The sequence below is a fragment of the Brettanomyces nanus genome, chromosome 2 (assembly GCF_011074865.1).
Source record: "Brettanomyces nanus chromosome 2, complete sequence".
Lineage (NCBI taxonomy): Eukaryota > Fungi > Ascomycota > Pichiomycetes > Pichiales > Pichiaceae > Brettanomyces > Brettanomyces nanus.
This window is the reverse complement of record NC_052375.1, coordinates 7,180-23,038: the sequence shown is the minus strand read 5'-3', so window position 1 is coordinate 23,038 and position 15,859 is coordinate 7,180. Positions and strand designations below refer to the sequence as shown.

The following is a 15,859-nucleotide window of genomic DNA, read 5'->3' as shown; positions in this document are numbered from 1 at the left end:
AAATTTCTAATGTGAAATTTTAAAGTCCCCACGTTTCTAATATCTTGCTGCATAATAATGTGTAAAACAACAAACTTACGATTCAGAAAGATTTGACACTAATGATGTCTTTTGAGCCTATGTAACTGATAAGCTGAATGCTATGTTTTTTATGATCTCAATCTTTTGGAACTAAACTGTCACCTATTAATCTAATTGAAAAAATTGAGATGTTCCAGCTTTTGACAGAAAAGACAGGTACCCTACCCTTTTTCTGTTTTGGGTAGTCTCGATTGCGGCTATTTAATGACAATACATATTCCCTTTCTGGACTATTCTATGAGCTTGAATAAATATGTAACATAAAAGAATGACGTTTGCCTATCTGATAAATGCATAATGCATTCCCTTCCTCACTTTTTAATGTCCAAAACTTAGTATTATATATTTATTCTTATCCATAGTACAATACATAAACAGATGAAGATGATTTCAAGCATTTATATCGTATATCGGTAAGTTTCTACTAAAAAAACAACCTGTATCTTTATATACTAAAGTTTTCAGCTTCTAAAAGCTCTCCATATTTTAATAAATTATTATCACGATGAAAAGAACCTTTCAAATGCCTTGATCATGTATAATCTTTCAATAACCATAAAGCATAAAACAATTATTATTTTCATACATCTTCTGAATTGATTCCAACAGTTTCAAAACTCAGTGAGGCCTGTTATTCTTCTCCTCTATGCTTTTATAGAGTATTTGACTATATATTATAAAAATGGCTGTCGTTCAAAGCTACTTTTTAAATCCTTGTTTCAAAAATGATGATAGCTTAAGTTTGACTCATAATTGAATATGCTGTCATACGGAAAATATGGGCAGTCATCATATTGAAGAAAGAAAGTTATACATTACACATATTATATATTCAAAAACAAAGAAAGAGCCGTTTTAACTTTGCTGCAAAAGGTTGGCTTTGAAGTTCACGTTTTGGAGTTACCACACTAATCAAAGCCGAAATCAAATGTGAAATCAAAGTTTTGAATATTGAGTCTGTACTTGTCAAGAACAGGAGGTCCACATGCCTCGGAACCAACACCATGAATAGCATGATCCAATCTAACATAGTACTGGTCATAATGTTTAACATCACATGGATGATCAGCTTCATCAACGCCGTATTCGTCGCTGACTTTGAAGTTAAAAGTTTTGTTTTTCTCAGAAATCACCAGCTTGTCTGCATTTTTGTATTTGATCTTCAAATAGTGAGTGTCGGTATGGTTGCCGTTCTCTTGAGGATAGTCATAAACAAAGTCTTCCACCTCATTAGAGTTGAAAGTGCCAAACCTTTGTGATAGCTTTTTGTCTGGATAAGATTCGCCAGGTCCACGACCAGACCACTCATAAGAATCATAATTATCACCTAGCCAGAATTCATAACCAATCCTAGGAATATCCTTTGGCTGGTAATCACCAGTTAACTTCAAAGTAGTGTGTAAAGTTAGCCTGTTCGGGAAGATAATGTATTCTTGAATGACATCAAATCCGTAATAGAAAACAGGCGGACCAACCCGAGACTTGACAATCACCTTCGCCAAATACTCGCCTGTGCCCTTTTTTACAATGACTTCACGAACATTTTGTTTGACTAAGTTCATGTTGAACTTCTTCCAGTTCGGAGCATCCTTTGCATTGTCGTTGTTTGTTGGTGGTCTCCAAAATGTAATTGAAGAGCCATCATATTTAGTACTCATAGTTCTATTTCCAATTTTTAAATGTTCGATCTTTCCAAGAAGCTTGTTGAACTCAAGGAAAACGCTTTTGGAAGTGACCCTCACTAGTCGTGTAGTCTCTTCAATAGCAACTTCATTCTCAATAGTCTTCGGAGAGGTATCTATAGCCTGCAACTCTGGCTCGGATTGGCCCCATGCAACTTCAAAACCAGCCTTCAGAACACCATAATCCCTGTTCAATACTGCCGAGACATTTTTAGTTGTGACCTCCAATGTGACAGTTTCATTTGGTTTTAATGATGGAACTTCCAAAAACTTATCATTGTCGACATCCAAGAACTTTAAATGATCAGTGGTAGAAAAGTCATACCTATTAGTTATTTTAACTTTAGAGGAACTCACATCAATGACAACAGGCTCCAATACTTTTTTCAACTCAACCACACCTGGGGTTGGATTGTGCTCAGAGTTCAACAAACCATCCATAATAAAAACGCCATCATTAATTTCTTCATTAAAGTCACCACCATATGCGTAGGCTTTGTGAAGCTTTCCGTCACTTTTACTGATTGTTTGAAATTCAATGCCATGATTAGCCCATTCCCAAATGAAGCCTCCTTGATAGAATTTATAAGTGTAGAACAAATCCTGATACTCCTTTAAACTACCCGGTCCATTACCCATAGCATGGCTATATTCGCACAAAATTAATGGCTTATCAAACTTTCCGTTGCTGTCAGTACGATGTTTTCTCCATTTCTCCATTTTATTCAAAGATGGATACATGAAACTGTACATGTCAGTAGTTTCAGCGTTGACATCACCCTCGTAGTGAACAAGTCTGGAAGAATCCAGCTTTTTGATTAACTGATACATCAACTTATGGTTAGTACCATAGCCAGATTCATTACCAAGTGACCAAATAATCACAGATGGATGGTTTATATCACGTAACACTAATTGTGAGGCCCGATCCAAATATGCTATCTTGTAGTCTGGATTGCTAGACACATAACGAACACTGACATCATGATGAAGAATTTTGGTATCACTATTCTCTGTGATGATATCTTTGTATCTGTTGTAAGGTTCTTGAACACCATGAGTTTCCAAATCAGCCTCATCGATAACCCAAAAACCTAGCTTGTCAAAAAAGTTGTACACTCTTGGATGGTTTGGGTAATGCGATGTACGAACAGCATTAATGTTGTGGGATTTCATGAGTGCCAAGTCCCTGATGACAAACTCTAAAGGAACTGCCCTACCACATCTAGGGTGATGCTCGTGCCTGTTAACACCTCTAAATAAGATTGTCCTGCCATTAACCTTAATGTTACCATCTAATAGTTCAACCTGTCTGAATCCAATGTGATTGTTTACTGTATGAACTGGAGCTCCATTTGTTCCAATCAACTGCAAAGCATATTTATACAAGTAAGGGTCCTCTGCAGTCCAATGCTTTGGTGAACCAATTGGAATCTTTAAGGTGCTCTGTGCATCTTCCTTGCCAAATTCAACAGACTTAATTGCTGGGGTGGTTGGCTTGTCAAAGTCGTTTAACAATGCTTCAGTATCAATACTCTTGTGAGGATCTTCAAAGTCAAACAAAGTAAACTTTATAAATTCATAGTCGGTACCAACAATATTTAGATCTAGAAGCAATCTGGCATCCTTGTAATTGGAGTCGAAAAATCTTGGATCCACCTTATAGTTCTCAATATGTGCAGCCCGGGGTAAGGTTAGCAATGAAACATCCCTAAAAATACCCGAGAGCCACCATTGATCCTGGTCTTCCATGTAAGAAGAGTCTGACCATTGGAAGACTTTCACGGAGATTAAGTTTTGGCCCTGAACCAAAAACCTCTGAACATCAAATTCAGCTCCATTACGAGAACCCTTGTTGAATCCAACGTACTTCTGATTCATATAAACCTCATAGCTATTATCAACACCCTCAAATCTAATTCTGTAATTAGATTCTTTAGGGTTGGAAATATAGAACTGTCTCGAGTAGACACCGGTTGGGTTTAGTGTTGGAGGATTTGGAATATCAATTTGAAAAGGAAACTGTACATTTGTGTAGTAAGGGTATCCATATTTTCCATTATTCTGCAACTGCCAATGAGAAGGAACCTTAATTGAACTCCAAGCATCAAAGTCAGAAGGTCTTAGCGTTCTCAAGTTAGGAGATAAAACGGGGGACTCGAACAATTTGAAGGACCACTCGCCATTCAAGGACTGAAAGATTTCGGGGTCATAAGTATAAGCTCTGGTTGGAAGCCTATTTTCAAAAACAAAAGTAGGATCTTCCAAAAAATGTGGAATCAGTTCTGTTGTCATTTTTTCGATGTTCAGTTTTAGATTATCAGTTCAAAAAAAACGCTTTCATTTCACTGTTGTAGAAGTACATATCTCGTATTTTATACTTTCGCATTGCCAAAAAAATTGAAAGAAGCTCGGAAATGCAGATGCAGAGGAAACGGTTATTTTTATCCGTTCTTGTTTTGATTACAAATAAAGGTATACTAAAAGATTGAGAGACATATTTTTTTTGAGTGGATGTCTTTAAGTCTGTTAACATCTTCATGCAATTATGGTTATCGTATTCAAGGATTATGCATCCTCGTTTCACCGGATTACATTATTCCGCCCTGGTGGATTATGAATTGACCTAAGAACACGGTTATGTTATGCATCAGCGCACTCTCTGGATCGTGTCATTATTTTGCTCATTGTAATGCATCCAGAACAGATAATCCTCAAAAGAAGTTTTAGAAAAACTAGTTTTCAAAATGGATTGACTGGTAACTTCAGAAATAGTAGAATAGTATTTGTTTATATACACTTAGAAATAGCTTCTCCTTCAGTGTTTGTGCGTTACATAGAGATGTTGTCGGATGCTTTCGAACTAGTCGATATGTTGGAGCCCTAAGAATTTAATAATCCTCAATCAGAAACATTGATCTTGCCTAAATCAAAGGCGAAATCCAACCATGTGAGTAAAAACTGGAGTTTTCTCCCTGGATTGACATCCACCTCCTGTAGAAAGTTATTTTCTGCATAGTTCTGAACGCAGTAGGTAAAATTAGTCAAGACGCACTATTTTTTCTGACAGAAAAAAGGAACTTGTCATTTCTTTTTCGTGTGAATTCTAACAAGTGCGAATTGGGTAGCGTTACTTTTTATCTTTTGAATGGTGGGGTATACCAATACAATTGTTACTGATGAATTGAAGCCTTTCATGTTTCTTTTTTCATGTACTTTTGATTTTCTTTTTTTTCATTCTTCATGCATCTGGGTGGTGATAAGTTCATTCATTGAATAACTTTAAGTTTCATTGAGCAATGGTCACGAACGGTACTCAATGGCCACTTTCAGGAAATAAATTACTGTAGTCACGAGATGTTCATCAACGGTGAAGAATATTTATATAAATGCACCTCAATGGTACCAATATTCTCGGTTTTGACTTTTTTCCATTTGTGGGATAGCCAATCGTACTTTAACTCAAAGAATCATGTCGGAATCTATTAATTCAAGAGATAATTCACTTGAGAGAGAAGAAAGTGCAATTTCCAAGGCTGCTTTACAAAAGACTGAAGATGATGTTCCAGAAAATATGGATACCATTGAGCTACCATCGGCTTTTTCCAAACAGTATTTACCATTGTATGGTATATGCCTTGTTGTATACTTTGTATCTACCATGCAAGGCTACGATGGTTCTTTAATGGGTTCCATTTATACCATGAAGGATTATTTGGCCTATTACAACTTGGACGTCAATTCTTCTACTGGTACGGGTCTAGTCTTTTCTATTTATAATGTTGGTCAAATTACAGGTGCATTCTTTGTTTGGATAATGGACTGGAAAGGACGTAAGATTGCCATTATGATTGGTTGTTTCGGTGCTATTGTTGGCGCCATTATTACTGCTGCGACCACAAATAAAGAAGGTCTAATTGGAGGTAGATGGTTTTTGTCGTTCTTTACTACCATCGCCAATACTGCTGCTCCAAGTTACTGTGTCGAAGTGTCTCCACCACATATCAGAGGTAAAGTTGCTGGTTTGTACAATACATTGTGGTATTGTGGTTCTATTCTTGCCGCTTTTACCACCTATGGTACCAATAAGAATTTTGCTGGTTCTTCTTTGTCTTTTAAAATTCCATTATATGTTCAAGTCTGTTTTCCTGGCTTAGTTGTCTTGTTTGGATGGTTTTTGCCTGAATCTCCAAGATGGTTGGTGGGTGTTGGCCGTTACGATGAAGCTCGTAAGTTTCTTGTGAAATATCATTGTAATGGTGATGACAGCAATCCATTGGTGGATCTTGAAATGGCTGAAATGGAGGAATCTTTCAAGGACGTGAAAATATCCGATCCTCTTACTGCCATGGATATTAGACCATTGTTTAAAAATAGATCTGATCGCTATAGATTGGGATTAGTTGTCGCCATGGCTTGGTTTGGTCAGTTCTCGGGTAACAATGTCTGCTCATATTATTTGCCTACAATGTTGATTAAAGTTGGTATGACTTCCGTTTCAACAAATGTGCTAATGAATGGTGTTTATTCAATCGTTAGTTGGATTTCTTCTATTTTGGGATCCTTTGCTCACGATAAAGTTGGCAGAAGAAAAATGTTTATGATCTCAACTTTGGGATCTGCCTTAGCCCTTACGGGTCTTGCTGTATGTACTGCCAGGTATGAGGCCACTCAGTCTGATGGAGCTTCAAAAGGCACTTTGGTATTCATCTACTTGTTTGGAGTCATCTTTTCCTTTGCCTTCACTCCTATGCAGCCTATCTATCCAGGTGAAGTCTCTTCTAACTTGATCAGAGGTAAGGCTCAATTTGTTTTAAGTATTGTAGCTGGTGTTGCTCAATTTGTCAATCAATTTGCCTCTCCAAAGGCCATGGAAAATATCAGATACTGGTTCTACGTTTTCTATGCTTTCTTTGATATCTTTGAGTTCATCATAATTTACTTCTTCTTCGTTGAAACTAGAGGTAAGACATTGGAAGAGTTAGAATATGTCTTTGAGGCCCCAAATCCAAGAAAGGCTTCTACTGATCCTGAATTTCTCAGTAGTATTAGAGTTGCTAGTGGCTTTGAGGCAGAAAACATGAAAAACGAGCATGACATTAAAGCTACAGTCGACCATCTAGAAGAAGGAGTGGATTCTGAATGATTTTTTTTTTCTTTACTATGTGTGGATTTTTTATGATTTTTACGTACCTTATGTATAACCTATTTACTTTTGAATGAACGACCTTTTGCTGAAGACATTGTACGGCTTTCCATCTGGGTTCATTGAAACATGTCAAATCACAAATGTTGCACTTTTCATGCGTTGTTTCTGAGGGAGCAATTGTACCACTGACCAATTAGGGATCAACCCCTGCGTCATGTCAGAAATTGCATGGCCAGAAAGGATGTTTGTATCTCTGATACAGCTGAAGATTATGATTTTTCCCCTCTTGCACATTTTTTCAACCACAAGATACTTGCATTTATTGATATTTTTTTGATAATACTAAGAAATTCCGGATTTGAGGAGATCTATGTAGTTTCAATGCTGCTAGTGATGTCGCTACTGGAATATTTGGTAATTCAGCCTGTTACAGATACTGTGGGTTTCCCGTAGTTAAAATGTTGGTTATGACACTTCTATTTCAGATACTAGAACCTGTAAATATACTTCTTGATCGTGGTGTTTACCCAAGTGTTAAGACGACACAACAATCCATTTATTCATTGGATAAGTGATCAATCAACATCTTTTACAGAATAAGAGTTTACATTACCTTCTAAAGCATTTTTGAGATACAAAAGTATTATTTTATTTCTTTATTAACTGAGAGACTCTAGTCTCGTGATTCTTCTGAAGACGTCAAGCTCAGCAAAATTTTCATGTGATATTGATCACGTGTAGAATAGCAAAATGTTGGTAGCATATGTGTTCAAAATTAAATGTAACTCATCAAATATAGTACGTACCTTATTCAAACAGGGCATATTACAAGTAGAACTAGTTTGCCATCTAAATTTTTTTGATTTTTGAGATAAACATATGTGTATAGAATATTTCCTAAAGATATTTAGTATTAAAGTAAAAATCCATTTGATATGCTTCCACCAAGGCCCGAACAGCTAAATAAGAACCACAACCACCTTCAGAAATAAAAACAGAGTTTGCAAATACTTTAACCAAAGGTACCAAGCAAGAAATAAAAGTGCATGGCCACCAGAGAGAAAGAAAGAACATATTTACTGTAATGTCAAAGGATATATTAAATGCCACATCTCTAATAATTCATTTCTGTCTGACAACGTCAAAAAAGCTCCATTTGCCTGAAGTGTCCATGTCAGGAACCGACTTATGTTTGACTACTGTGGCTTCTCTGCCAGGCAAATAGAATATATCAATCTTGGTACCGAGAGTGAGATGTAATTCACCCCCAGAAGGATTCTTCTCATACTTCCGCATTCACTTTCAGCGAATCTGGGACAGAATGTTGTCACGCTCAACGAAGACAGAAATACTGCAGCCCAACCCATCTTTGGTCCGACCTCGGTGATGTCACCGAAAGCAAAGATATTATCAAACCTGAAGATTTTCGTTTACTTTAATGTGGCCCACTGGAGTAACGAAACCCCAAGAAGTTTTTTTGAATGGATTTGATACCGTTTTTGCCAGTGCAACAATAAACGAGATCATATTCTTTTTAGTACCAATAGGAGGATACAAAGTATCGCCCGCAGCGGTTGGACCACATTTATTAATAACGTTAGCGCCAAATTCTTCCAGGATGTGTTCGGCCTTCTCTGCCACAGTAGGCCCAAAGCGTGGCAAGATGTGGTCAAGAGAACTGTAAAGGTCAACTGTCTTTCCTTCTCCTACAATCTCTTTAATATCCAAAGATAACTAGACACCCACATCACCTGCACCAATAATAGCTATTGTCTTGGCATTTTCAATGCTTTTCTAATATTTTTTGTGTTCTGCAATACCCCTAAATTATTGTCAGATGAATGTAGACGACCAGGAGCATATCGATTTCTTCCCGTGGCAATGATCAAAAATTGTAAGGAATAGTTTTCCAGATTTGAAGATGACATTAAGAAGTTCTTCGGGAACAAGTGCTTTTGATTTTCTTCTTAAAAGTGAATTGAAACCATTTTCCTCATAAACTCCTAAAACGCTGTATCTAGGAAATGCAAAGGTATGGTGATGGTAGGGAGCATTTTCTACGACGGTAACACTAAATCAGGATGGAATTAAAATTAGCCAACCATTTAGTCACATTGTAACAGCATACAAACCTTCAATAATTACTCTTTCATTTGGTTCATTACCTGGCTTGTATAAGTAGTAATGATACCAAGAATATGGCATCTCGGTCCACCACCACACTTATTCGACTCGATAAGATGTGAAGAATAGTATGAATTATCCTTAAAGGTAACATTGCAGGTGAGAAAAGTGGGTAGATAACAACTGAATGAGTATGGTTGGATTGGATTTTGGTCCCTTATAGATAGTTGATGCCCTAATTATTTACGAACTGTTATACCCGAATATTTCAAAATTATCGGTGCCAGCCAAATATGGTTCGCGAACTGGGGCTTTTCTTATATCTATTACATAAGAATTAAAAATATGAATATATGCTTTTACTGTCTTCACCAGTTATAGCATCAGACTAACTAGCACAGGTATGCTATTTCGGATATAAGAGAAATTTTTTTCCTAAAAATATCGATAAATTTTCCTAAATAGGACGCGTACCGCGTTTATTTTTGAAACATTTAATGCCACATAAAGTTCAAAAGTGCATCAAAGCTCGAGTATCGGCATCCCAATATCGTAGGTACTTGATAAATTGAAGCTTCGCTGTACGGCAATTTCTTTTACTTCTTCAGTAAGACATACTATTTGATATCTTAAGGTTCAAGTTACCAAGACACTCAGAGATTTCCGTATCCGAAGTATGCTGAGGCCAGCATTTCGGCTGTGAGCTTTTCAGCGGCCCGAGTTATGATAAATGTATTATACGGTTTACACTAACATTTTCAACCTGTTCTGAAACATTTGAAATCATGAGAAGAACATTTAGCTATGTTCGACAATCCTTCAAACATAGGCAAAGGTTCTGGTATAGGTCCAGTTAAGAATACTAAGAGTATTGAATCAACTCTCTCCGCAAGCCTAACGTAACTTCACTTTTGGATGAAACCGAGAATAATGTGGAATACCTAAAATTCGAGTGGTATATGAAGTTATATACTTGACAACCTATTTTTTTTTATTGCATCACTTAGCAAAATTGTATTTTCCAGTCAAAGGATGTAGAAAATAAGCAATCAGAAGGGCCTTGTTTTCAATACAGCCAAGTTTTCGTGCTATACGTTTCTCTTCATACCGAAGGTGTTGCAGCAACTAGCATGCACTTTCATAGAAGTTCTTATTAATTATTAGCGACTGGCATTTAATCGAGGCATGAAAATGGCAACCGTTCAATTCCGTGTATGGACTATGTGGGGTAATTATGCTACTATTTGGTAGAAATCTGTGGGGTCTAATGTCGCACCACCCCTCGGAATTAAGTCACAGGATGATTCACATATTGGTTTCTTTTATTTCTCGGTAGGGACGAAGATTTTCCGAGGGCCGAATTCCCAATTAGGAAACTTAAAGATATTTAGCATTAATGGGTACACTCTCTCGTAAGCTGATAGTTCTATCCTACAAAAGTGATTTGGATGTGCAGGTTCTCTTATTTAGAGCTTCTTACCTCAGTGTCTTTATTGTCCTCATTGGAAGTCGAGTGGTGGTGGTTCGATATTAAATAATACTAGGATATATTTGAAAGTAGATATTGAGGGAAACAAAGTGAAGCATAGGAAGTGGTAGTGACTTAAGATAAACGCTGAGGATTTGAAGGTGATAGCTGTAGTAGAAGATGAGATACGATGGAATTGGTGGTGTGGGGTAAAACAAAGAAGCTGACATGGTATGGCAGGTAATGAACACATGGTGTAAGGATGTGTATAACGTAGCCTTACAGATGGAGTTTACGCATTTAAAAGTGAGTTGGAAGCCAGATGGGACGCGTGCGGCTATATTGCGGAGGTGGTGGTGGACTAACTAGGTTAACTGACTGAGGGAACTGACTCTACGCTACATGCTACGCTACTCTACATACTCTACTCTACTCTACGCTACAGGCTACTCTACGCTACATACTCTACGCTACATGCTACAGGCTACACTACAGGCTACATGCGCTACGCTGCATCTTCTGGGGGAGGGACAACGACAGACTGGAAAGCTCAAGAGAACGAGCGGACTTGGAGATGGAAGAAAAAAAGTGATGGGGAGAGAGGGAACTCGAGTGGATTAAAGACTGAGAAGACGAAAAAGTGATAGGCGGATGGGAGAAATTTTTGGGATGGTTGACGCGAGTTGGGAGACGGAGAGGGGAGGGGATGTCGGAATAGAGATGGATGACTACACGAAGAATACAGAGAATACGCGTAGTTCATTTCCCTCACGCACGCACGCACACACACCCATCCCACACACGCGCGTCGAATCTCAGAAGGGAATTGACTGAAGTGGATGGAAGTGCAAACGGAGCTTGGGGGAGGGAGATGGAGACTACACAGAATACACGTAGGTGGTGTAATAGAAGACGAAGGAATTGATGTTAGGAAGATTGATGCTGGCACAAAGGCTACAAGACTACACGAAGACTACACGTAAGCTTAGTTCACTCACGCACGTACGCACATCCGACCCTCACTCACACCCGACACTCACTCACGCACGTACGCACATCCGACCTTCACTCACACCCGACACTCACTCACACCCAACACTCATTCACACCCGACCCTCACGCACTCACACCCATCCCGTCAAGTCAAGTGAAACTTTCAGGGAAGTAGTAGACGCGTAAAGGTATTTGAGCATTGACCCTGGATTTGTAACTACAAAGTAAAGTTGACGGTGGATTAGTGCACTATGAATTATCATTCTCCCCGCCCGACCACTACCGACTAACCACAAACCCTCACGCCCACACACCCACACACCCACACACACACACACCCTCACCCACACGCCCTCACGCACATACACCCACCCCGTCGAGTCCCGTAAAGTTTTAGAAAGGTCGTGTATTCTTCAGAGCTCTAGTCGACCAGGCTCATTCCGTGGAGTCGGCAAAAAGTCGGACGCGTAACGCATTGCTGAGGATGGGGTAAACAAATCTGCTGGTGGTAGGGAAGATGAGTCAGTGGAGTCCAGAGGCTTTGAGGAGGATGGGAATGGATACTGTGGATTGGTAGAATTTGAAATAAAGGTGTACTTGACTAAATCAATAGACTACGAGAAATAAAATCTTCTCCCGCCAGACCATCGACGAGTCGCGTAAAGGTATTTGAGCATCGACCTTGGATTTATAGGCTACATAACAAAGTGGTGTATCTGACCCTGGATTAGTACACTATAAATTATAATTCTCCCCGCCCGACCACTACCGACCACACACCCACACACCCGCACGCCTTCACGTCCTCACATTCACACGCACGCCCACATGCCTTCACGCACACACACCCACACCTTCGAGTCCCGTAAAATTTTCAGAAAGGTCGTGGATTCTTCAGAGCTCCAGTCAACCAGGCTCATTCCTTGGAGTCGGCAAAAGTCGGACGCGTAACGCATTGCTGAGGATGGGGTAAACAAAGTTTGCTGGTGGTAGGGAAATGAAACCGAGATGGATACTGAGGATTTGTAGACTACAAATAAAGGTGCGTTTAGAGACGGATCAGCAAAATACATAAAGGTTTTAAAGGTGTCAATTTGACTGTCAAATCAGTGCACTACAAAAAATACAATACTCCCCCGCCCGACCACCACCACTAACCAACCGACCACAAACCCTCATGCCCTCACGCCCTCACCCCCGTCGTCCTAGAAGGTCTTGTATTAAGAGAGTCCGTCCGTCGATACTGCCAGAGTCACCTCGTTGTGCGTCGGCTTAGTTTGGAGAATGCCAAGTACGAGGTGCATTACTGTGAAACGCATCTACCACGCCATTTGGGGTGTGCGACCAGACTTTACCACCCCGAGACTACCCTTAAACTGCCTGTGGAGTGGCGGTTTAAACGTTGATACCAGCACTACATGTCACTTCTCCACTGTCACTAAGTCATCTAAGCACAAGTCGGGTCTACTCACTGGATGCCCCGTCATTCCGAACCTGCATGAACGTAGCCGGCACATGCATGAATTTCAAACGACGGTGCGTCGAGCGCCGAGGTCGACTGGTGGATATATAGCGACGTTTCCTGGTTCACGGGCTGTTGAGTGAAGCATTAGATAGGCGATGGTTGGCTAGACCTGACTAGGCATGTGCGAATCAGAGTTTGAGTCTTCAAGAAATGGAGATTGGCAACTGGAGTTTGAAATGAGTCTACCCCGACCATTGAATCTTCCGTTCCCCTCAGAGTCATACTTGGGCACTTCTTGTCTTCAGTCCACTACGAGTCCGATGTCTGAGTCTTCAAGAAATGGAGATTGGCAAGTCTCCAGAGTCTACTTTGAACACTTAGTCTTCAAGTCCTATTGCAGTCTACTGTTTGATATCTTGAATCTTCAGCGCACTAGAAGTCCAAAGTCTGGGTCTTCAAGAAGTGCATTGGGTTGTGCTACACGGAGTCAAGACTATATGCATGTTTGCGAGTCCGCCATTTGACTGTTGAATTTGATCATCGACTTTGAATATTCAGTCCACCACCAGTCCAGAGTCTGAGTCTTCAAGTGATAGATTGGAGATTGTCAATGAGTCGTTGGTGTGTACACTTTGAACATTGAGTGTGAATACTATATGCAGTGATGTTGCCAGTTGTCAAGTCCAGACTCTGAACTCTTCTTATCCTCAAGTCTTCAAGAAATACATTGGGAGTTCGTCAAGTGGTGTTTGGAATGGGTCTACTCTGACACTTTAAGTCTTCAAGCTTCAAGAAGAACATTGGGTTGGTTGTATCTACACTTGGTACATTAAGTGTGAATACTACTGTTGTGATATTTGAGATTGTCAAGTCCGCACTTTCAACACTTGGAATCTTCCGTTCCTCTACTCTTTGAACTTTCGAGTTTTCCGTTTCCCTAAGAATCACACTTTGGGCACTTCTTGTCTTCAGGAAATGCATTGGATATTGGCAATGGGTCTGTGGTGTCTCCACTCTGACCACTTTGAATCTTCCGTTCTACTTAGAGTCACACTTTGATACTTTGACACTTCGAGTTCTCAAGAAATACATTGGAGATGGCAACGGATGTTTGAAATGGGTCTACTCTGACCATTGAATCTTCAGTCCACGCCCAGGGTCTGTTACTGCACTGGACGTTTGATTGTCAAGTTGAGTTCTTCAGTCTATTACAATTTCCCCTTCAGCCTCAACTAGTGCATGCAGATTGGCATGCCTCCGTCATTCCGAACGTGCATAAACGCAGCCGGGCACATGCATGAATTTCAAACCCGATGGTGCGTCGAGCGCCGATGGTCCGACTGGTGGATATATATAGCGACGTTTCCGCGGCTTACTGGCTGTTGAGGTTCAGTCACACCAAGTTAAATATTGGATGGGTTGCTACACTGTCAGACTTTGATCGTCGACTGAATCTTCAGTCAAAGTTTGGGTCTTCAATCCAAAGTCTGAGTCTTTAAGCTTCAAGAAGTGCATTGGGTATTGGCAATAGGTTGTGGCTAAGCTGAGTCTTCAAGCCTATTGCAGTGATGTCTGCAAGTCTACACTTTGACGAACCCCAATAGACTTTGAGTTATCCGTTCCTGTAAGAGTCACACTTTGAACCCTGGGATCTTCCATCCTTCACTCTTTGAACACTTAGATCCTCCGTTCCTCTACTCTTTGAACTTTCGAGTCTTCCGTTCCACTGAGAGTCACACTTTGACACTTTCAGTCTTCAAGTAATACATTGGAGATTGGCAGTGAGTTGGTGGCGTCTACACGTTGACACTTTGAATCTTCAAGAAAAGCATTGGGTGTTGGTATTTGGGTTGGTGCGGTTTACACTTAGTACACCGAGTCTTCAAGTACTACTGCATTGATGTTTGCAAGTTCACACTTTGCGTCTTCAAGACATGCATTGGATATTGGTGTGTGGTGGTGTCTCCACTCTGACCACTTTGAATCTTCCCTTCTACTTGGAGTCACACTTTGATACTTTGACACTTCGAGTTCTCAAGGAATACATTGGAGATGGCAACGGGTGTTTGAAATGGGTCTACTCTGACACTTTGAATCTTGGGTTCATCTATAAGTCCAGAGTCTGAGTCTTCAAGAAATGCATTAGGTTGGCGACTACACGGAGTCTTCAAGTCCTACTGCATGATGTTCGCGGTTGGCAAGTTTACACTTGAATCTTCAGTTCTACTGTTCTTTGAACCGACAGGTCTTCAGTACAAAGTCTGAGTCTTCAAGCTTCAAGGAGTACATTGGGTTGTGCTACACTGCGTCCTCAACTACCAATGCAGTGATGTTTGCGGTTGGTGAGTCACGTTGACTCTTCAGTTCTACTCTTTGAACCTTTGAGTCTTCCGTTATATTAACGGTCACACTTTGACACTTTCAGCCTTCAAGAAATACATTGGGTTGACGGGTGTACACTTGGGTACACGTGCAGGGATGTGCAAGTCCGCACTTGACTATTTGAATTTGATCATCGACTTTGAATATTCAGTCCACCAGTCCAGAGTCTGAGTCTTCAAGAAATGGAGATTCGCAAGTGTCCAGAGTCTACTTTGAACACCTAGTCTTCAACCACCAATGCAGTGATGTTTGCGGTTGGTGAGTCACGTTGACTCTTCAGTTCTACTACTCTTCGAACCGTCAAGTCTTCAATTCACTGCAAGTTCAGACTTTGCGTCTTCAAGAAATACATTGGGAGTTCGTCAAATGGTGTTTGGAATGGGTCTACTCTTTTAACACTTTGAGTTCTCAGTCCACTACGAGTCCGCTGTCTGAGTCTTCAAGTAATACGTTGGAGATTGGCAGTGGGTTGGTGGCGTCTACACGTTGACACTTTGAATCTTCCGTTCTACTTA

The 15,859-nt window shown here is 40.1% G+C and overlaps 2 protein-coding genes across 2 annotated transcripts; one reads left to right on the top strand and one right to left on the bottom strand.

Moving 5' to 3' along the window:
- Positions 1-989: 989 nt before the first annotated feature.
- LAC4_2 (Beta-galactosidase (Lactase)) lies at positions 990-4,058 on the bottom strand (the record flags this gene model as incomplete). The annotated part of the gene is made up of 1 exon (XM_038922268.1): positions 990-4,058. One exon carries the CDS (start codon positions 4,056-4,058, stop codon positions 990-992), a length of 3,069 nt encoding a protein of 1,022 aa, XP_038778196.1.
- Positions 4,059-5,235: 1,177 nt separating this feature from the next.
- LAC12_2 (high-affinity glucose transporter) lies at positions 5,236-6,909 on the top strand (the record flags this gene model as incomplete). The annotated part of the gene is made up of 1 exon (XM_038922267.1): positions 5,236-6,909. One exon carries the CDS (start codon positions 5,236-5,238, stop codon positions 6,907-6,909), a length of 1,674 nt encoding a protein of 557 aa, XP_038778195.1.
- Positions 6,910-15,859: the final 8,950 nt, after the last annotated feature.